Genomic DNA, 24,244 nt, shown 5'->3' with positions numbered 1-24,244 from the left:
TCAACTCTGGAAAGTCTTCCACATGTTTCCTATTTATGTCTTGTGTTATTTTTATTCAATTGTGACTTGTTTAGTTCCAATGAGTTTGTAAGCTTTTTGTTGTTTCTTTTGTTGATGTTCAGATTCAATTTGTGGTGTTCAGATAAGATGCAGGGTATTTTTCCCATTATCTTGCATTTTTTGGGATTTGTTTTGTGTTTGAATATGTAGTCCATTTTGGGAAAAGCTCCTAAAGGTGCTGAGAAGAAGGTATATTATTTTGGTTTAGGTGAAATGTTTTGTAAATATGTTATGCCCATTTGTTTTATAACTTCAGTTAGCTCTAGCATTTCTCTGTTAATTTTTTGTCTGATAATCTCTCTAATGGTGAGAACAGGGTGTTGAAATCTCTCCTGCGATCAGTGTTTCAGTGTAAGAGGGTCAGTATGTGATTTAAGCTGTAGTCTTCCTTATTTTATGAACTTGGGTGCAAGTTTTTTTTATGAACTTGCTTGCTGCCTGCATAGATGTTAAGAATTGGACTGTCTTCTTGTTGGGTTTTGAATTGATGAATATGTAGTCTCCTACCCTATTTCTTCTGATCAGTTTTGGTTTGAAGTGTACTTTGTCAGGTATTATAATGTCTACACCAGCTTGTTCTTTGATAAGCATCTCTTTCTTTAGGTAGGGAAATTTATGTCTGTGATTTTGTTCAAAATATTTAGTGTACCTTTGACCTATGCTTCTTATCCTTCCTCTACTCCTATTATTCTTAGATTTAGTATGTTCATAGTGTCCTTGATTTTCTGGATGTTTTATGCTAGAAGTTTTATAGATTTGACATTTTTTGATCAAAATACCCATTTCTTTGATGGTATATTTAATATCTAAGATTCCCTCTTGCATTTTTGGTAATGTGTTGGTGATGGTTGCCTCGGAGGTTACTGTTTGCTCTCCTAAGTTTTTTTCATTTCCAGATTTCTCTGAGCCTGGGTTTTCTTTACTGATTCAGTTTCCACTTTCATGGTTTGAACTGTTTTATTCACTTTCTTCCTCTGTTTGTTTCCCCAATTTCTTTAAGGAATTCATTCATTTCCCCTTGAATGACCTCTATCTATTCACAAAGACAGTTTTAAGGTCTTGTGTTTTGCATTTGTTATAATATTCAGGGTAGGTTTGCTAGGCTCTAGTGGAAACATGTTGTCCTGGCTGTTACTGATTTATTTTGTTTTTATGCTTGTTTCTAGGCTCCTACGATTGGGAAGATTATAACTGCAGGTGCTGATTTCTGGTCCTGTCATTTTGGGCTGATGTTTTGTTCTCTGGTTTCCTTTTCCTTCACTGGTTCTTAGGGGAATGTGTTTGCTGTGTGTTGTCTGATAAGGAATTATTTTGAAATCTTGATTGGTGTAGCCACTGAGAGTTACGGGTAAAGTGAGACCCCAGTTATGAGGAGCCAAAACTCAGGAGTGAGAATTGGCTAGGGTGAGCTGGCTCAAGAGGGAGGAAATCGGCGAGTTCCACCAGGATCTGCTTAGTTCCCTGGGAATGAGGGCAATGGTGATGAGGAAAGACTAGAACTGTAGTCTGCAGTGCTGGGGATGAGATTAGGGAGTTGGCTATAGAGGAGAGGAGGTGGAGTGATGACATGAAGCTCGCCTATCTGCTTCGCTGGCCTACTTGCTTCTCTTTCAGGTGCTGCTGTGGGTTCCTACAGAAGGTCTCCTGGAGTTGGGTACCTTGCCTACCTGTTTCCCTGGCCAGAGCAGTCTGTGGTTTTCCAGGGAATGCCTTTTGGATTTGGGGACTGAGGTAAAGCAGTGAGTGTGAGGAAGGAAGTTTGGAGGGGAAGATCTGTGTGATTCCCTGGAAATGAGGGGAGCCGGGGAAGAAAGGCAGCAGCAGGTAGGCTACTCAGCCAGGGAAAAGACTGGGGTATTGGATTTGGAGGGTATTAGTGAAAGTTGAGTTCTGCACTTAGCCTACCTGCTTCTCTGGCTAGAGTGCCCTGCTGGAAATTTTGGATCCAGTTTATTTCTCTAGTTATTAAGTTGTTACTATTAACATTGTCTGAAGTAGACTAACAAATGGGATAGGGAACAACTTGCAGTGTGATATCTGGAAATTTAATATATCAATTTACTATAAGTCAATTTGACTTATATAAGTATTAAATGTTACTATAAAAATTGTAGAAGTGTAAGAAGTATCTTGGTGGCAAAATATTTGTGTGATGCCATGGGTTTAATTTCCATCTCTGCAGTACATTAGACATAGTAAATACTGGTTTTACTTTGCTTGGAAAAAAATTCTACCTCCTTTAGTGACACAAATATTAAGATTATTCCTCCTTCAACAAAGCTAAATATATTCAAGTATTTTATCCATCCCATATCCAATTACAGCAAGTTAAAAGACACATGAAATCAGCCCTAGTATTTTCTGTGTTAAATGACAACTACAATTAAAATTACAGTTTGGGATCTCAAACTCACATTGCTTGAATCACATTTTAGGTTTCCCAAAGTCAGAAAACTTACACATGCTCCTCAGGAAGACAGGACTTTTAGCCTTTCATTTGCCATGTGAGCATGGCGTTGTCTGTCTGTGTTATGCTGAGGATAAAATGACTTATTCCAGAGAAAATATTCAACCATGACTTTTCCATTGCACGGATTCCATGGATAGGTGTTTCATATTTTTGACTAATATAAGAAATTAGAAAACCGTCTGTCATGGTGTCCTTTCATTTCTTTTTTTCGTTTTCTTTTACTTTAGCTTCTCTTGTTTCTCTTAGTTATAAAAAGGGAGGAGTAACAATTTAGACTATTCAGCAACCTGCTTCACTCACCATTATAAATTTTCCTTTGCATAGTTCTTGAGGCTGAAAATTCAGCATCCAATCAGAATGTAGACATTCATTTCTGGTGATGGCCCAGCACTTTCTTGGCTATCTGACAGCTTGCTGCTTTCTGTATGTTCATGTGAATTTTTCTCTGTGGGGATATACATGTTGTCTCTCTTCTTTGAAGAACCCCAGTCAAAGTAGTTTTGGTCCCCACCCTTATGATATCCCATTAATTTAATTCTTTATAGAAGGGCTACTTTGCCAAAATTACTTTTTTGAATTTTTTTTGGGGGGGGGCTGTGTTGTGTAAGGTTACTGGTCTGGACTCCATATCCTTGGTAACAATTTTACTTCCTTTAAATTTAAAAAATACCATTTAATATGCCTCCAAAAACCTAAAAGCTTTCTGCAGAGATGTTATCAATTCACTTTTGCTGAAAGATGGTTTGCCATACTTTTTTCCTGCTGTGGCCAATTTGAGTAATTTAATTATTTTTCTAGAAATAATGCATCTGAATTCTTTGAGACTTATTCAACTGGTCAAAAAATAAAACTTGAAATGCAAATACCCATGGATCAATGCCAACACATTAAATTATTGACTTGTTTTGTTTTCTGACCAAAGAGTTTAATTTTCTCAGCAACTTGAGCCAATTTATCTCTACTGATAGCCAGAGCCTCACATTCTGCTTTAGAAAGACATTTCACACTTGGTCCACAGGAAATTATTGGACATGCTGTGAATAATGGGCTCTTTAATTAAATATAGCCAGAGAAAAACTGGGGAGAACAAAGCAGGGATTTTTTTTCCCTTGTCAAACTTCAAATAAGTAGTAATTTGCTAAACTTTGGATGTTTTGTTGCTGAGATCAGTTATACATTGTTTTATAAATGCACTTGAAATTAAAGTCCTTTAGTTAATGGATTATCATAGAGGACTGAGGAACTGCCTGTCTGTACCGTGACTCAAGGTACTTTGCCAAATATGGTTCAAATCTTTAATTTATGTTTGGTATGGGTTCTCTCAACTTCCTCATGCATCAATATCCCTGTTGCCTTCCCATTTTATCACCTTTGTATCTGTGCCCTAAGCATGTGCTCAAACTTTGATGTAGCAATCTTGTTTTACATCTATCAATACTTGTCAAAACCTTAAACCTAAGCTCTTTTAACTAAGGGTCTTTTTGTAATGCAATGTTTTATAATAAAGTTGATTTAAAAATTAAATTAAGAAAACTCCGTGAAAAAGCATAATGAGTTTACGGTATTTTATTGTGTCATATTAGTTCCAATCTTCCTCTGTATTTGCTTATGAGTAAAGCATCCTCTGTTACTTTTCATGATTGTTGGATGTGCATGTTTCTAATTCAACATGTTATAATCTTGTTTTTTCTTTGACTCTATTCTGTTCTCTTGACTTGGCACTATGGTGTTAAGTACAGACATTTTAAATAATGTCTACTTTGTCTCCTTAAGTACTTCATCCAAAATATCATTTGAAAATATTGTTCTCTAAGATTCTTCCTTTATTTCTCTTATCTTTTCATTTTCATTCAATTTTAATTGATTGTGTTTTCTTCAGTTTCGATTGATAAAGACTTAAAAATTCTTAAATCTCTCCCTACTCTTCATAGTATATTCACATTTGTACTATATAGTTACACTTCTCAAAAAGCAATGATTATAAAACTGAAATTATGATTTTTTTTATAGGATTTGTCATTAAAGACTTTGACTAAGTCTTTGACTTTTCAGGCTGAATTACTGACAATTTCAATTGGGGGGGGCAGGCTCTATAGAGAAACCTGCCCTTCCAGAACTTGATTTGAGGAAAAGTCATTCTATGCACTATACTAGCTAAAGGAACTACAATCAAAGATTTTGGCCGTCATGGTCCATTCTCTTTTTTACTATTTATATTTAAAGCTTATGGAACTCAATCTTTTTTTTTTTTCAGGCTTCAGGGCAGTTTATTTCCATAATGAACCCATTTCCAGGAAACACACTTTTTCACACTGGTTATTACACTTGCAATGTCTCCAGGACTTTGTCTCTTCTCCCAACAAGGCCATGCATCCTCCGGGCAGAGCACAGTCCTTATATTCTTTTTGGCATATACCTCACAGAGGCAGCATGGTCCTCTGCGCACTTGCTGATTTAAAAACAGTTAAACACCTAAAGGCCAGGTTACATCAATGGCCCCAGGGTCCTTCAACAAGCACAGTTCTAGATACATTGGAAACTTCAGTAGGGATATGAACTCCATCACGGACAGTACCTCCAGCCATAATGGACCAGCCTGTGAATCTGCCCCATCCTGGACGCTATGGTTTCCCCCGAAGGCTGAGACTGCAGGAAGACAGGAATGTGTGGCAGTCCAGTGTCTGCACACCCGACTAGCCAAGAGGCCTCTGAGACTACAGCAGCAACGTGGTCAGTGCAAAGGGATGCTGGGATTCTAGCTCCTCACCTGCAGACCCTCAAGTCAGGGTATACCGGATGTTTTAATCTAACCAAAGTAACCAGGGAAGGAACATACCAGCGTAACATCTGACTGTACAAGATGCCAATCTTAAGAATGATCCATGCATTACATGGACATTTGGTTCCTGATTCATACTCTGCAAGATACCTGAACATGGACCAAGAATGCTCAGCTCTAGGTGGTGGCTGCTTTGTATTAAGGTTTATTTACAGAATTTCACCATAAAATAAGAACTACCATGTTTTTAAAAAAAAATCAGCACTGGTCCTCTTAACGGCCATTAGGAGAAGCTGTTAAGCTACAAGGATGCCTCTGTTCCACTGCCCAGACTGGCTATGGTTAACTAACATCCGGCTCAAAGCCTGTGTGGGGACTGAGTACTGAGTCTACAGTCACCCTGGATCCCAGCAATCTAATCGGTGGGCAGGGACAGTGCAGGGCTGGGGCAGTCCTCTGCACCTCTATAAGAGGTGCGTGAGAGCTGGCTAGTCCGACCGTCTAGCTGTACCGTCCTTTGTAAGGGGACCAGCAGGCCACCCACCCCACTGTCTACACATGGTTACTCTGGCAAAGGTAAGGCTTCCTTCCATTCTCTGGACCAGCTGGACTAGCCGAGAGGGTAAGTGGAAAGCAGCTATTGGAACTCAACAACGGTTTCATTTCTTCCAGCTTCTTCCTTTTCCTCTTTTGGACTCCTTGTCTTTGTCTGGTTTTGAAGGCTTTGAAGATCTTGTCTTTTTCTTGATCATGGCATCGGTCTCTATTGCATCCTGCTCTTTCTCATCAGACTGACTGTCTTCTTCTTGTAACTCTTCATGGTATTCAGAATCCAGTGCTGGGCCTGTGCTGAGTCTCAATGTCTTTACTACCTGAAGTGAGTATGGGGTCAGATGGACCTCCTTGTTATAAGCTCTTGTGAAGGCTGCTTTCACCTTGGGATCCAGCCTGGAAAAGGGACTGGGCTGGCCACCCCAGCTGCTAACTTCCATGATATTCTCAAAGTCTTCTCTCATCAAAAAGTATGTGTCCATAAGTGTGACAACATGCTGAACTCCTTCTACCCCTTGTGAGGCCAAGGGTCGCACAAGGGCATCTCTGATGTGTGACAGGTAATCCATGTTCACTGTCCTTTTGCTGGAGTAAGTTCTGAGACTCATGTGCAAGGCTAGGTCCTGAACAATCCGATCATGTTTGCCCGTGGATGAGTACTTCCCCAGCCAGCTTGGGAAGGAGGGAAACTGAGTCATATAGTCCCTCATCAACTCTCCAGGAAGAACACTGGCATAAATGGCCTGTGTGGGCAGAAGACTCCAGTTTTGCTTACTCCGGATCTGACTGTCCACTAAGTCACCGTCACAAATGCTGTCTGCGGCCCGGCTTATAAGCATCAGGTGCTTCTTCATTTCCCCCCCTGCAGCCACAGGCTTCACATGGAGGTAGTTCTCCTGGACAAAGAGGGGGGCTATGGAATAGTCATGGAAAAAGAGATCCGATTTGTCCATCAGGGACATGTGTGCAGTCTCCTCTCCAGCTGCAAACACTTTCCGGGCAACATCAAATGGACCCAGTTTGATGTCCTTCTTGGCCCTCTGAGAGTCAGCCTTGGCTTGGTCGTAAGTCAGTGCCTTGCTCTGTGCACACCACATGCTCATATTATGTAAAACCTGTCTGACATCTTGATTCGCTCCCAAAATTATTTCGTTCATAGCTGGAGGAGGGATCTTTAAACCCTCTTTAAATGCAATAGACAGCATTGCACTCTTAATCTGTTCAACCCGAGGTCTTTGGAAACGAAGATCAAAACAATAATGAACCAAAGAGCGAATTTTGGGGTGATTTCTGTCATTGCACATACAAATGATGGGAATTTTAGTATGCTTTATCAGGCCTATTAGTTCCTGAATTCCGCCCCTGTCCTCACTGCCGGCCATGCCGTTGACCTCATCCATGATGAGAGCATGCTTCGAGCTTACTGAAGGAGTTGCTCCACTTGTATAAAAGCCTTTGATGCTGGTGTTGTTCAAGGATTCAGCAACAACTGCTTTCAAACTGTTCTTACTCCGAGTGTCACTTGCATTTAGTTCCACGTAACTGTAGCCCAATTCCTGGCACACAAGGGAAGCGGTTGTGGTTTTGCCAACGCCCGGTGGGCCGGAGAGCAGTGCTGCCTTGAAACTGGAGCCGTCATCTTTGCTGGAAAGTTTGCCGAATTTTGCGTCCTTCTTCTCTTCGGGAGAACTCTGGTGCCAGTTCCGGAGCCAGCGCAGCAGCTTGTTGGCACAGCTCTGGTCCCCCTGCTGTCCGATGATGTTCTTGAGTGAGGTGGGCTTGTACTTATCCACCCAGAGCAGGCTCTCCACTCGGTCCCCACTGCGGTCCTCGGCCGGACCCCGAGCCCTGCCGGGGCCAGGCGTCTCCTTGACCGCCTGCTCCGTGAAGTCCAGGCCCCTCCGAAACACATTCGCTTCCTTCTTGGTGGCCTTTGCAGGGCTGTCCTTTTGGGGGGTCGGTTTGCTCTTTTTAGACGCTGACTCCTTCTCAGTTGGGCTAACTTTTCTTTTTCCCTGGTCATTTTTTTTGGGTGTCCGCTCCAATTTGGACTTTTCTTTCTTCATCTCAGCTTCAGCAGCTATTTCATACTTGGATTTCTTGCCTGGCATAGTTCGAATCAGATCCAACAGACCATCTTCATCAAGGATTTTTGTTCCCAGAGCGGCTGCCTTGTCACTCTTGGACTGTCCGCTGTCCCGGCCCATGACGAGATAGTTGGTTTTCTTGCTCACGTTTCCTGTTACCTTCCCTCCATAACGTTCAATTAGAGACTTGGCCTCTTCGCGTTCAATGGACCCCAGCACGCCTGTGATCACAAAGGTCAGGCCTTCCAAGCAATTTTCAGCTCCCTTGGGTATTTCTTTGGAGCCCAGAGCTTTGGGACCTTCTCGATTTAAGTAGCTTCGATAAGCTTGATAATTAGTGCGTTTCTTTTCAGAATCTTCTGGATCTTGTGGTGGTATTGTTTTCCCCAAAATATTGTGTACCTTAATAAACTTATCTGGGGTCAGAGAACAGACAGCCACTAGATACAAAGGCTAGAAAATGGTGGCACTCACACCCTTAATCCTAGCATTCCAGAGATAGAAATCCCTCTGGATCTCTGTGAGTTCAAGGCCACATTGGAAATAGCCAAGCATGGTGACACGCCTTTAATCCCAGAAAGCCAGCCTTTAATCCCAGGGAGTGGTGGTAGAAAGTAGAAAGATATATAAGACGTGAGGACCAGAAACTAGAGGCTTTTGGCTGGTTAAGCATTTGGCCTGGTTAAGCTTTCAGGCTATGGAGCAACACAGTACAGCTGAGATTCATTCTGGATGAGGACACAGAAGCTTCCAGTCTGAGGAAACAGGACCAGCTGAGGAAGTGGCGAGGTGAGATAGCTGTGGCTTGCTCTGTCTCTCTGATCTACCAGCATGGACCCCAATTACTGGCCTCAGGTTTGATTTTATTAATAAGAACTTTTAAGATTCCTGCTACACTTACAGACTCTTTTTTTAGCTGGAGAACTTTTGGTTTTCTTAGGAGTTTGTTTCTCTCCTTTGAGTTCAATGGCGTTTTCTTTCCTTTTTGAGGCCGTCAGCTCTGTGTCTTTGTAGGACCTTTCCTCTTTTGCTTTCATAAGTGCCAGCTTGGAGCTAGCCTTGGGAGAGGAACAGGCTTCGCTCTGGCGAGCTGACGATCTGCAGGGCTGGGCAGACCCTCTGGAGCACCCACCCCTGCTGGGCTGAGCAGGACTGCCAGGCTTCCTTTCGTTTAAGAAGTGCTCTTTATCAGGGCTTTTATGGTTTTCTGCTTTGCTTATATCAGCTTGGACGGGTGAAAATGATTCTCCCTCTTCAGGGTCCTTTCGGGCCTTTTTGGTCTTGGGTTCTTCATCCAACATGGCTAACGTTCGAGCAAACTCTTCATCTTCATGCAACTGCCTCTCCAGCTCCGCGTCTTCATCAAGCTGCAACTGCTTGGCAATGGCCTCATCATTTAACCTGGAGTCATCCATGTTTTGAGAAGACTCTTTTCTTCTGCTTGCCACCATCTTCTTTCCAGATCTCTGGACACTTTCGGTTCCAAAATAATCGAGCACTGACGTTGGTGTAAGCTTTATTGGTGATAAAGGTTTATTCTTGGTCTTAGTGGTCTCTTCATTCTTTTTCGCGGTTGATGCTCCACGGTGACTGTTTGCAGACACTCCATTCTCTTTGGATTTGGAGGCCGCCTTTTTACACACAAAGTCATCATCTTCATCTGTCTCAGAAATGTAAGTAACAGGATCCTTCCGAGAAATTTTACCAGGTTTAGAAGACAGTGGCAATTTTTCTGATTTTTCTGATTTCTTTTTAGCATTTTTTACCTGCACTGTCTCCTCTGATTCTGAATCTGAGTCATAGATGATCCTCTTCCTCTTGTGCGGCTTTGGTTTGGAGACATCCTCTTTACTGGAGTTATTAGCCTTGACCTCCTTTGCTCCCTTCTTCCCTTTGACAGTCCCCTCCGAAGGTTTTACTTTCTCATTCTTCTTGACGCTCTCACTCACAGGCTTTTTTCCACTTGATATAACCCCAAAGAATTTCCGAATGTCCTCCACACGTGCGCTGTGGCTGTCATGTACACACACGTACACACACGTACACACACACACACACACACACCGGAACTCAATCTTTAAATAAAAGCATGTGAGTTTTTTTTTTTTTAAATAGAGGCTTTCTTCTTTTAGTATTTCTCTTGAAATTAAGGAACCAGTATATGGAAAAAAATATTTTTTTTGCATTCTGAATTTATACCCAGTCATTTGCCACATTTAGATCTATTCATACTGTGTGTATAAAAGTGTAGGATGCTTTCACTGTCTCAAAAGCCAGGGCCCCCACTCCACATAATCTTATATTGATAAAAATGGAGTAGTGGGAGCCCTTACTTTCTCAAAACGCAACCTCTTGTGTACACTAGATGATCATAGAAGTTGATTAATGCTTGACTCTTCCATTTTGGGCTAGTTGTTTTAACAAACTGTTTTGCTATGTCAAGTTCTATGCTATTTATCTTAAAGCTCCTATTAGGAAATCATATAGTTTACCACAACTTAAGCACTATCAAATTTATTTAACCAAATTGATGCACAAGAAGATGCATTTGACTCTTTGCCAGATGCTTACACACCACTATACATTTTGTTCAAGCTCTGTGTGTTCTGTTTTCTGAATACCATCTAAATTAAGTTCATACTATTTTCCCTCAAATATTTATAACATACTATAATCAAGGATAATATAATTTAGTGCTCTTTTATAATATCTCATGCCTTGAAAAGACACATTAAATATAGATAGGATAATTTGCAATACTGATTTTACTGTTTCCATATTGATAAATTCAAAGAACAGACAAATACACCAACACAACCATATATCCATGAACATCCTGAAATAATTGCAATTAGAAAAATCTTAACTTGACTTCTAATTATTCCTTTGTTTTACTTACTTCTTCAGTCTCATAGCCAAAATGCATTTTTATAATTTGTTACTGTTTATTTGATTTTTACCTCTAAAGCTACATGGTATCTTGTGTTCTTTGTGTATTTGTCTCTTTTTTATTGGAAAAAAAATCATCTTATTTATCAAATACAGAAAGAAAATTTTCATGGTTTTTCTTTTGGAAAACATATCAGAATAGTCAGCTAAAAGAGACTGTTGGTAGAAGGTATAGCTTGTTGGAAGAAGGAAGGATAACATCACACTAGGGACCAATTATGAAGAGGAAAATGTAGAGATGACAGCAAATGCCAGAAGCTACTGGAGGGTAGAAGGGACAAGAATAAACTCTTCCCATGCGTTTCTGGAGGCATCAAAGCTCTGCCAACACCTTCATCTCTGCCTGGTGAGATGGTTTTCACATTAGTGTGTAGCTAGAGTTTTCCTGCCTTGCCCACAGTCAGGACAAATCTTTGTCACCCTCCAGTCCCACAGCCGCTCAGACCCAACCAAGTAAACACAGAGAATTATATTGCTTACAAACTGTATGGCCGTGGCAGGCTTCTTGCTAACTGTTCTTTTATCTTAAATTAACCATTTCCATAAATCTATACCTTGCCACGAGGCTGGTGGCTTACCGGCATCTTCACATGCTGCTGGTCATGGCGACGGCTGCAGTGTCTCTCCGCCTCAGCCTTCCGTTTCCCAGAATTCTCCTCTCTCTTTGTCCCACCTACTTCCTGCCTGGCCACTGGCCAATTAGTGTTTTATTTATTGACCAATCAGAGCAATTTGACATACAGACTGTCCCACAGCACTTCCCCTTTCTTTTTTTTAAAAGGAAGGTTTTAACTTTTACACATCTCCAAAGTCAGCTTGGTATATTTGGGAATTTGGGCGTAGCTTCTCTTACTACTTCCTGCTGGAGGGGGGCGCTGTATCTTATGGGGACGCAAAGAAAATTTTAGGATCATGGAGTAGTCTGTGAGGCTGTATCGTCTGAGCCAGTTGCCTTGAAACGATTCTGGATATTGCATCATCTGGGCCATGGTGTCATCAGAGACCTTTCAGGTGGTCTTGGCTGGTCAAACCTGATGTATCTTAATCTGGAACAAATCCATAGCCTCTGGCTTTCTGTAGAAACAAAAACAGAGCCTCCTTTCCAAAGCAACATATCCTTACATCCAAATTTTGAAGTTAAGGTACCTTTAAAACACACATTTTGGCATAACTCAACAGCTTTTGCAATCAAATGTTTCTCTTCAGTTACGAATATCAAAGAGAACATAATCCAGATTCTCTGTGTGGTAGCCATCTTTATGTGGCTTATGTTTTATATTACCTTGAGCCTATTGCTTTAAATTGCAGCCTTTTAAGCCTGAAATGGTGCTGTGGCTGCTGGCTCCACCCACTTCAGCTTCCCAACATGGCGGTGGTACGTTTTCCGCCAGCTCTGGGAGCCATCGTGGGTCTGTGCTTTTATCCAAGCAGCGTGTAGCCCAGAAACCTCTTTTTGTTTTGTACTAGTAAAGGCTAAATCCACCACGCAGCTTAATGTGCCACTTGCAGAGGCCTCATTCCCGCCATACTGCAGATCGAGCTCACACGCCAGGAACCCGCCAGTAACTCAAACCGGCAGCTGCTGCTCATTTGAGAGAGACAATTAGGAAGCTGTTTTTAGCTCCGTTTTAGAATCTTTTCTCAGGTTTTAGGTGGAAACTCTTGCCCTCTCGTTGGGTGCCATTTGTAGCTAGAGTTTTCCTGCCTTGCCCACAGTCAGGACAAATCTTTGTCACCCTCCAGTCCCACAGCCGCTCAGACCCAACCAAGTAAACACAGAGAATTATATTGCTTACAAACTGTATGGCCGTGGCAGGCTTCTTGCTAACTGTTCTTTTATCTTAAATTAACCATTTCCATAAATCTATACCTTGCCACGAGGCTGGTGGCTTACCGGCATCTTCACATGCTGCTGGTCATGGCGACGGCTGCAGTGTCTCTCCGCCTCAGCCTTCCGTTTCCCAGAATTCTCCTCTCTCTTTGTCCCACCTACTTCCTGCCTGGCCACTGGCCAATTAGTGTTTTATTTATTGACCAATCAGAGCAATTTGACATACAGACTGTCCCACAGCACTGTATAGAGAAAATATGGGCATTGAAGAAACTGCATATGGAGTCAACTTTCATTCTGGCAAAAGTTAGCCACTGGACAACAAAGTATCCTCGAATCAACAGGACAAAATGGACAGACAGATCACGAAACAAGGGACTACTGATTCTTGCCAAAACAAGTGTGGTTATGGCTTTATCAAAAGGCATCTTCTGAGGCCAGGACAATATGGCCCCATCCCTGAAGTGGCCTTCGCATCCGGAAAAGGTACGGTGCCCTTTTCTTCGAAGGCAGCTTAACAGGCAGAGGGCCGATGGATTCTGTTGTACAATGGAACAGCAGCTGAAAGCTCATGCCTCTCAAAAGTAGACTGGCATTTAATAGAGGGATGTGGAGAAGAAGGGGATGCTGAGATGAAGCCATATATACACAGCCAAGAAGAATGGACAGCTGAATTAAAAAACTGTCAACAATTTCCAGAATTTAAAATCCTGAATCATGACAGGACATTAGTGGAATTCAGGTGTTTCTGGTACGTGGACTGCTCTCACCCAATGTGAGGTTGAACTGTTGACCTTGTGTACATCCTACTTCACAAATGAGTCTGTCAGATACACTAAGCCTATAGGCTGAAGATGATGCCCCAACACTGTGGAGAAACCTCAGGTGACTGCCCAGGCAGCTGGCTGTTTCTGTCAACTCACAAAATTTTTTTGGAAGTTGCTTGCATGCACTTCCTGTTTTTATTTTTGTTAGCTAATATTATTCCCTTCTTGGGTCTCTGAGGGAGTTGAAGATTAGTTAGTTATGGTTGAAGATTAGTTAATTATAGTTGAAAATTAATTAGGATAGAAAGTACATTAGATACATCTTGGAATTATCAAAATAGGATAGATAATGGAATTATTTTCTCTGATTCGTCAAATACCTGTTTAGGTATTTATTACTTGTATATATTGTATATAGTTATTGTACTTTTGTATATAGTTTTTCTTTTGTTAGTCATAACCTTTTGCTTTTTTTCTTTTTATTAAAATAGAAAAGGGGAAATGTGGTGGTAATCTAATTGTATTGAAATATTATTTTGATTTGTACTGAAATATTAATTTGATTGTATGTTAATAAATAAAGTTGTCTGGGGGTCAGAGCTATTAGAGCCATAGCAAGAGTGTGGCGGTGGTGGCACACGCCTTTAATCCCATAGATATCTGTGTGTTCAGGGTCAGAGCTATTAGAGCCATAGCAAGAGTGTGGCGGTGGTGGCACACGCCTTTAATCCCATAAGATCTCTGTGTGTTCAGGGATACAGCCAGCATTGGAGACATATGCCTTTAAGACCTAGGGGGCTGTACATTCAGACAGTGACGAGGCAGTCATGTGTTTGGGTTTACAACCAATGAGAAGGCAGAACAACATACTTTAAAAATACGAACCGAGAGGAAGTAGGTCTCTTTTCGCGAAGCTGGGACAGCAGGAGGAAGGGTGAGATTTTAGCTCTGAGCTCTGACCTCTCGGCTTTCTCTTTTACATTGTTTCTGTGTTTCTTATTTAATAAGACGGTTGGCTACATCTACATTAGTGCTTTCCAGAACTCTGAGAGAATGCAATTCTAGTATTTTGAACCGCTGAAATTATTACACCCGTCTATAGTGATAGTAGGAAATCATGTAGACTTTTTGAACAATCCAAGTTAACAAGTTCAACTATTTTTTTTTTAATTTTTTGATCAGTTTTTATTACACTGAGAAGTGTGTGAGTGTGTGCTTGTATGTGTGTGTGTGTGTGTGTGTGTGTGTGTGTGTATGCACCTGCAAATGTGAATATGTGTCCATGTGCCACAGTGTGAATGTGGAGGAGATGATTTACAGAAGTGAGTTCTCTTCTCTTATTCTATACCCTGTTGATCCTTGTATCTGTGGTTTTCAGGTTCTCAGCAGGTGCTTTACCAGTATAACTTATCAGCCTGATTTAAAAAATAAAGATTGAAAACAAATTAAAATGAAGAATTATACTCTACAACAAATGAAATTTCATGCAATTCATATTTAATTGCCCATAAATAAAATTTAATAAGAATAAACTTAGGCTCTCTCTCATAATGATTACAATTGATTTTGTGTCAATTAAGAGAGCTTTATAGACACAGGAAAAATAGAGCCTCGAAAGTGGATAAGATGAGCTCTCTTGCCCTCAGAAGAAAAAAAAATGATGTAATCTTTACCAAATTAGTATATAATTATCATTTCTATGGTTGTTTCCTCTTTTAAGTTGACAATGATTTTACATAAAATCAAAATTAAAAATTTTAAGTAGCAAAATAAAGTAATCAAAATAAAAATTTGCATTCTCAAACCCCTTAAGCATAGTGTGCCTTCTCTTGGGGCTCCTTTACTTTTGCTGATTTGCCTTGTACAATTTGATGTGATGGTTTTTGTTTTGTCTTATTACATTTTATTACACTATGCTTGTTGTTATCTCTTAGAAGCCTGTTATTTTCTAATGAGAGACAGAAAGTGGATCTGGATGGGAGGGAGATGGTGAGACACTGGGAAGAACGGAGGGAGAAAAACTGTAATCAGATAATTGTAGGAGAAAAGAATCTATGTTCAATAAAAGGGATAAAAAATAAAGTCTCTCCCAGTTCTAACAAAATGAAACAAACAAAACAAAAAACAAAACGAACAAAATGAATCACGCGAAAACTATTATAAAGCAAAATATCGACTTGGAACTTAGTCATGATGTCCTAATTCAAAGACCTTGCTACTTTGTTCCCTAATCGTGCAACCATTTGTAATGAAACACTTAATACATAGCACTGTGATTAAAGATACACTGACTTGGTCAATTTGGGGATTATTATGATTCTCAGCCTGTAGATTTATTGTATAGAAATTGTGTAGCACATACAAGATCCTAGGTACACCTCCCACTTATGAGAAAAACAATCAACCAACCAATCAATTAGCCATTCGTCAAATTGAAGTTCTTATCATATAGTTAACCACAAAATGAACAAAATTAAAAGGGAAAAGTTGGAATAATTTAAGTATGAAAAGGCAGTTACAGCTGCAGTAATTTCAATGGCTACAGACTGCATAGAACACTTCCTGGTGTTGTCCATGGTTCCATCATTTGACTCTTACGTTCTTCCCACTCCTATTCAGTCATATTCTTTAAGTCAGGGCTGAAGCAAACGGCCTCCGATCTCTGTTTTTGTAAAACTAATTAAACTCACTGGGTCATCCGGACATACAGACATAGACAGGTAGATTCATTTGGAAGAGGAAAGGTTGCAGCAGAACGCAAGGTTTACTTGGGGTTGACCAGATGCTCCTATTCTGGAGTGTGGCTGATATAGCCAGAGACACTCCATTAGAAGAAAATAATTTTCCCCATGAAAGAAGGTGTCAGCTGCAAAAACACATTAGTTCTATTGTGCTTGTATGATACCCTCCTCCCGTGGAGTAATTCATTACCTCTGGCTCAATCAATCTTTTGGCCTCCACTTCTTCAGAGAAGGCTGGGCCCTGGGGCAGTGAATAAATGAAGACATCCCACTTATGACTGAGTTCTCCAAAGTCTTTCACTCTGTACACTGTCCAATTGTGGGTATCTAATTAGTTCCCACCAACTCCAGAATAATCTATAATTATGAGGGTGGATTGAGGCATAGAATGCTTTGTACATATGCATGGAACTTTCAAAATTTGAGAAGTGAAGAAAAAGTGACAATTTAGAAATTAGTATTGTTTTCATGTATTTATTTGTTGACTTTACAAATAAATTATGCCCATGTATGTATTTGTTGAAATTACAAATAAATTATATTCAAGGACCATAATTTTCATAAAAAACTTTTAAGTTTGAAATAAAGATGCCTGAAATTTATGTATTTAGCCTGTTCAGTGTAGTAGGTACATGCTAATTAAAGATGAAAGATCATAAAATATTCTCCAAAATAACATTATAATGATAATACATGACTGAACAGTTCAAAATATATATTCTTATGCAATGCATGTTTTATTACTAATTGACTTTTCCTAAACTACAAAGTTGTGATTGGTACTTGCAAAGCACTTCTCAAAGACTGTGAAACCCCAGAGAATTCTGCATGAGAAGACTTTCACATAAGATACCGTTATTTCTGATGTCAGCATAAAACCCAACCTTGTGCTCTCACTACTTGTGAAGTTTAAAGGCTATGCTAATACAAAATGGATATTCATTTCTTATATAAAAAAAAAGCTTCTGAAGGAAAAAGGAGTCAGGCACTACTTCACAGGAAGAAGTGATGAGGAATTGGAAAACTTTACATTAATACCACCATACTAGTTTTTAAGCTGAAGGTTAGCATTAAGCTACTGAACACAGAGAATTATAAGAAATAAGTTTACTATTAACTTGCTCATGGGATGATGTGGTCTTTACAAAATTCCCCAGTGCTTCTTTTGTAAATATATAAAGACAATTTCTGTTACTGAAAACTTGATTTGTTTTTGCACTTGAGAAAAAAGTAGAATTCCATCTCTCTTTAATTAAAAATAATACATTTTGGGATATAGATCCCTGTGCTCAAGATAAATGGAAATCCAGCTTTTCATTCGTTTAATTTGGAGACAAAGTCAATCATTATTAGTAGCCCACTCACGATAATCAAAGCACATTTGATTTCCTTTCCTATCTTCATCGTTCAATATTCTTTTTTTTTTTTTTTTTTTTTTGGTTTTTCGAGACAGGGTTTCTCTGTGTAGCTTTGCGCCTTTTCCTGGAACTCACTTGGTAGCCCAGGCTGGCCTCGAACTCACAGAGATCCTCCTGGCTCTGTCTCCCAAGTGCTGGGATTAAAGGCGTGCGCCACCACCGCCCGGCTGATATTCATTTTACTCAGTTATATTGTACAAAACTCAGTCTCATCACATATGAAAACACAGTAATGTAGCTTAAGATACAATTTAATTTTCATTTCACTGTGAAATTCACATAAGTCTTAGCTTATTGTGGCAATTAACCGCATACTTAATATGTAGAATAAAATGCATTTGTTTAAAAAAAGAACAGTGGGTTTAATTATGCTCAAAATCATGATAAATGCTTTATGGTTTTTTTTGTTGTTGTTGTTTTTTGGGTGAGTGAGATGCCTCAGTTCAAATATCATACAAATTATTTCTATTTAATACAAGATTTATAAACTCTGGTTTCCAGATCCCTGTTAATTCTCAATTCATTGTACAAAACAGTTTATTACATTTATTATATAAGGTGATTACAAGTACTAAATCTCCACAAACGTTGAGACTTTAACATGTTTGTAAAATAGTTATTATTTAGTTTAATATGATTTGCTTTTAGAGGGCTCAAAACATAGAAACTGTCAATACTTACTTTATTACCTATGTGCTGCGCTCTCTGGAAAACCAAATAATTCGACTGAGGTTTGAATGAGTCCTCCTGGTCTGCTCCATCATTAGTATCACTGCCAATTATCTCTTTGTCAAAAAATAAAAAATCTGTTGAATATTTGGGCTTCTCTGGGAATGTAATTGTCTTATTACTGATCAGTGAAGATTTGCCCACATCCCAGAACCAGGTTCTTCCCTGCCTTCAATAACTCAGAGCTGAGGCCCCTTACTTCCTAATGCCGCACACTTCCACCTTTGCATATTTTCCCTGTGCATATGCTCCATAGCCCTATAAAGCCCACACTATCACTGCCTAGTCTCTCTCTATTTTCTTAGAAGCATTCTTTTTTTGTCCTTTCCCTTCTCCAATAGATCTCTCATGTGAGGTCTTTTGTAGGGTGTGATTTTTTTTAGGGCAGTCCTTTTCCCGGATCACCAAGATACTCTTTTGCCACAAAATCCTTTCACTTGTGAAGATAAAGTTTAATTTAAGGCTTAGTGGAGAAAGTCACTTATGCCCTAAGTTTGCAGAGCTTTCCAAGTATTTGGAGACAAATTATAAAAGTATGCATTCAAAGCTTTCTTGTAAGCAAAATTAAGAATGAAATGAGACGTTCTATTCATTCTTGTTCATGGAGAAGTCTTCAGGGTTTCATTTCAAGTGATCTGCCTGCTGCATGATTGTTTAATTATATATGTGTGTTTTGTGATTTATTGTGTGTGCTAAATTAAATACACACTTGTATCATTTTTAATTACAATTATTTCAATGTTCCCTAACATAATATAGGATATTTTGAGTTTTTTCATTTGCATGGCACATCATAGTAAATTGTTCATTATGCTGTGAATACTTGTGAATAAAATGAGGACATATTTATTTTATTCTTGTCACATACATCTCTGCTAATCAAAGTCCTTTAAGCTGTTGAAATATTGGTAAGTTTGTCTAAAGCATTGTATCTCTATCATGCTTCTTTACTCCTCATATAGAGTATAAAACATTATCTCATCTTTTCCTATATCTTAAATGAATGTGCACATTCTTAATAAAAAATAAAATCTCAGAAATTATTGTCTTATAAAGTAAAAGCAACTGTTAAGTAATAGGAATTGCTCAAATGTAAATTTTGTTTTGTATATTAATGAAAATGCAAGAAAAGTATTAGGACAAAAAATAATTGTTCTATGTCCAGAAAATCTTAGTCATATTAATATTATATTTAAGGAAGAATGAGGTGGCAATTAGTGAAATCATTTATGTTGGTATGTGCAGAGTAAAAGATTATATTATCCTTTACATGAAATAATTAACTGAAGGAAATCAAGAATATATTAGCAGTATGTTCTAGTGAAGGTGATGTGTTACTGTTTGTCTAAGAGAATGCCATTTTAAGAGACATTCTATAAGAGAATGGAATTTTACATTTTTGCTTAACTTCATGATTTCTCATTAAAATCTCAAAGAATTTCATGAACATTTTATCTAGACTGTATAATATCATTCAAATTGTGATTCTGAAAATGTCTCACTCTCCTCACAAGTCATTATGAAAATATATGCTTAGAAAGAAACTCGTTCACAATTTTAGTATCATCCAGAGTTAACTCCACAATGAGGGATACTTCTGAGGTCTTCAGGACAAAGGTCTGAAGTGTGTACACTGCCCTTCCCTCAGAAATGGCTTGCTGTTGCTCTTTTATGACAACTTTTTTCTATTAACAGCCAATCAGACATGTCGGGGCTCTGTTGCCCTGCTGTTCTAATATTGTTGTAGAATTTTAGAGGGTAGCAGTGCTTTGGGAGAAGTTCAGCCACATTTCTCTGGTTTTCTGTAAAATATGCTGAAAGTAAAACAGTATAAAGTATCCTTCTGGTCATACTTAGTATTACCTGATTGCTGGGTGCATTGGGCCGGAGGGTAGACATGGATATTCATCACGAGTAACAATAGCATCAAGCACATATGCACAGCACAAGCAGTCCTTATGGATTCACAAGTAGATACTCATCGGTTTTAATGACAGGTTTATAGAGGGTAATCAGTCACATTTAATACAATAAAAAACAGGTGTGTCAGTAGTATATGTGCATATTCCTTATCATAGCACTTTCTATCTTCCATTGTTTTCATTTGTAAAATCACTTCAATTTGTTCAAAATTACCTTGCAAAAAAAAATCCCTTGTGAAATAATTTATAAAATGCCGATAAAATATGCTCATTGTATTGACTAAGAGACTGAGATCTGAAATAATTTCAGACATAGAGAAAATTTTAATAATACCTTTTCCACAATTCATAACATTCTAGCACTTTAATCCTATATGCCAATTTTTGCAACTATAGTGCTTAATCATATGAAATATAATTCTCACTATCCTCTCAATTATTTCTTTTGTCTCAAATCTATTTTGATGGAAAGATTAAGTGATAAAATTCCTCTAGGACATCTAATTGCTTGTCTTCTTTTTGTTATACAATTTAAGCCACTTCCCAAGGAAATGAAACATACCTGCAGGCAGTGAATACTATCAGGAGATTTGGATAATTAACCTATAATTTTAGCTATTAAAAAGGGCTTAACAATTGTCCTTTTAAAATACTTGCTACTGATTACAAGTTTTTTCACTTTTAAAATGTCCCCATTTCAGCACTTAGAGAGATAATAGATCATACAGAAGCAACATTGCCTTCTTCAAAACTCCTGCTTTACAATTTTTAGGGAGCAATATTGAAGCAGAAGGAGGGTGGGTGCAGAGGTGTCACTTTCCAAGGGAAGCTCCATGCAGAACATTTTGCCATTGTCTACCAGGGCTGAGCTCTGGTTCTATAAACTGGATTTATTCATCTTTACAGCGAGGCTCTCACCACACTGTGTGAAACAGTCAGAATTGCAAAGGCAGGACATGAGAAATAGCCTATCATGAATTAGGGCTTCCGAATAGTTTCTGGTTTTTTGTTTGGTTTTCATGGAGATGCAAGAGTAAGGGTTCTATTCTAAACTTAGCATCAAAAGACAGGAAATTTCATATTGGGTGAAAATGGAAATAACTGCTGTTTGTTTTGTGACAGCGCGGGAGGCCTGCTGTTTTATGGATTCAGAGCTACGTCACTGGTGGGTTAGTTAAGTTTACAATGTCACCTTGCCTTGCTAGAGTTTATTATCATGGTCTTGCCACTGACACAAGGTCAACACTCTGTTTTGTTACATGCAAGGAAGGATAACATATGTGGTCTGCCCAAGAGAACCAATTCGGAATTTCAAAGTACAGGACCCGTCTTCACTGTCACTACATTTTTTTTTCTGTTTTTAAATGCGAACTCCATTCCTCCCCTTACTCCCTTTCAAATTCATGTCCTCTTTTCCTTACACACACACACACACATACACATACATATACACACACATGTGCACTCATACACAGATACACACATACGTAAACACACACTCACTCACATGCACACATACTCATACACATATACACACACTCATACACACACACACACTTACACACATACATACACACATACACACATATACACATACACATACACTCACATATACACACACACATACATACCCTCACATATACATGCACACACACTGACACATGCATACACATACATTCACACACATACACATTGACACACACATACAGATATACACTCACACATACACACACCTCACACACACACATACTGACACACACATACACACACCTCACACACACATACTGACACACACATACACACACCTCACACATACACACACTAACACAGAGATGGGGCAGAACACTGTGTCCATTTACTGTTGCTTGTGGAAAACATGTCAGGGATGACTACTTGATATTATGTCACCAATTCCAGGATTGTTCCTGTGAGACTAATTCTCCCTCCCTCAGTCATCAGTTACCTGAAGTTCCTTTCCCAGTCACAGGACTCCGAGACATCTCCTCCTTCAGCATTCACAGGTTACTGGTGTTGACATTTCATGCTTTTGTTTAGGCAGCCACACTGTTAAGGGACTGTGGATAAGGCTGTTCTGTCCTTCCAATAAGACACGATCTCTCAGTGGGCTTCTTGGTCCTCTGGCTTTTCCATGCATCACACCCCTCCTTAGTGATGTTCTCTGAGCATTACTGCAGGAGTTGTGCTGTAGATGTATGCATGGAGGGTGGGCACACCATGATCTGTGGATCTCTGTTTTAAAAAGTTGTGGTTTTCTGTGATGGTCTATACCTGTGATAGACCTTAAAAGAAAAGAAAGTTTCTGTTTAGAAGGCTAAGAGCTGTACTTACCTGTGGATATAAAGACAAGTATGTATATTGGTATGAAGAACTATCCTGGTCTAAGAAAATTGCAGTGGTAGATGCATGACTGAGATTCATGATTTCATTTCCTTCCAGCAGTTGACCAGGTTTCCAGTATCAGACATGATTTTATTCCTGCTAAGCAGGTCTTATGTACAGTATAGAGAGCTATAGGTTACTGCCAAGTTCTGAATGCCACTACTACACCATTAGAAAAGTTTTGAAGACATTCTGTTTATTTTGTGGTTATTTTGTGGTTCATAGGCATCACAGCTAGGTAGGACTATTGACTGTTTCCCTTCCTTGGTAGCTTAACTAACACCTCTGGTCTTCTGGGAGGAGGCTTCCTTGTGAGATTCTTCTTGAGTCTTCCGAATTCTGTCTGAAGCACATGGCTTCTTCAGCAGCAGAGATGGCACTTCAAGCCCTGGGAGGTAATTGGGGGCCACAGTAACAGCTGAAATTGTTGTGGAAGTCTTTTGAACTCCCCTGACCAACAACTTGAAAAGAAGGTTTTCATACCTGGTGCTGAGGTTTTTGTTAGATGAGCTACACTTTCTGTTGGGAAGCATTGTGAACTCAGGTGACATAACTTCATTTAAGCTTGTATGTATGCGTATGCACAAACCATTACATGTGTTGTAAGTAATTTCACAATAATTCATAATAAGTATTAATGGTTTTGCCTTAAGGCTTCTTCAAATATCCTTAGCATTATGATCCCTTCTCTCTCCCTTTCTTTGGCAGTGACCTCCCCCTCCCTTTTAAAGTCCATCTCCCATTTCTTAGCAGTTCCCTCTTCAGTTGTATCCTCCTGTTCCTGAGGGTTTCTTCCACTATCCCTCATTATTACTCCTGGACAATATTTGATAACCATCCCTTTGTGTATAGTCTTGTATTAGGTTAGAACCTTCTTATTTAGACAAAAGGGGGAGATGTAGTGGGTAGCCATTCCAGCTTTGATCCGGAAGTTCCAACCCCCATTGAGGCTTCGGTAACTGTCACACCTACAAGGTGGGGCCAACAGAGGATCTTGAAGACCTGAGATGTGGTTGCGCCAGCTCTCTTGGTTCCTGGACCCTGGATGCTGGAGGTAAACTGAGGAGAATTCTCCAGAGAATACTGTGGGACTGTGCTACACCTTTCCCAAACCCTGTAGCCTATCCCTTCACTTGTGAGTTATCCCACAAAATAAACCTCCCTTTTAACTATGTGAAATTGCCTTTATAATTTCAGCAATATCTTTGTCTACCAGTGTAATATTTATTTTTACTCACCTGAAGGCATTGCATTCTTCCTTGTGGCTTTCCCAGAGTTTGCTTGTTCCTACTTTGTTCATTCAGGGATCATAAAAGTATGTCACACATTTCTGCTCCATTCTAAACTAGTGACTCAAATGTTATTTTCTGGTATATTTCCCCAAAAGGTCTCACACTGATTTCAATGCATTGATTGAAGTTTATAATATAATTAACAAAGCTTTAATAGTATATAAAATTTTACTAAAGTTCTAAATAATAACTAATTGGTTATTGAGTCTGTATGATTCAAATAGTCTAAGGGCTTTTCCCCTTTCTT

General features: G+C 39.2%; 1 protein-coding gene across 1 annotated transcript; it reads right to left on the bottom strand.

Moving 5' to 3' along the window:
* Nucleotides 1-4,769: 4,769 nt before the first annotated feature.
* Nucleotides 4,770-24,005, bottom strand: LOC102921293 (replication factor C subunit 1-like). The gene is made up of 3 exons (XM_076544045.1): nt 23,944-24,005; nt 8,850-9,961; nt 4,770-8,313 (listed from the first exon to the last, which is right to left on the bottom strand). The coding sequence occupies exons 1-3, from the start codon at nt 24,003-24,005 to the stop codon at nt 5,969-5,971; spliced, it is 3,519 nt and encodes a 1,172-aa protein (XP_076400160.1). The 3' UTR covers nt 4,770-5,968.
* Between the last annotated feature and the right edge of the window lie 239 nt (nt 24,006-24,244).

Source organism: Peromyscus maniculatus, chromosome 9 (assembly GCF_049852395.1).
Source record: "Peromyscus maniculatus bairdii isolate BWxNUB_F1_BW_parent chromosome 9, HU_Pman_BW_mat_3.1, whole genome shotgun sequence".
In the NCBI taxonomy this organism is placed as follows: Eukaryota; Metazoa; Chordata; class Mammalia; order Rodentia; family Cricetidae; genus Peromyscus; species Peromyscus maniculatus.
Note: the sequence above shows the minus strand (reverse complement) of the source record. Positions and strands in the feature narration are given on the sequence as shown.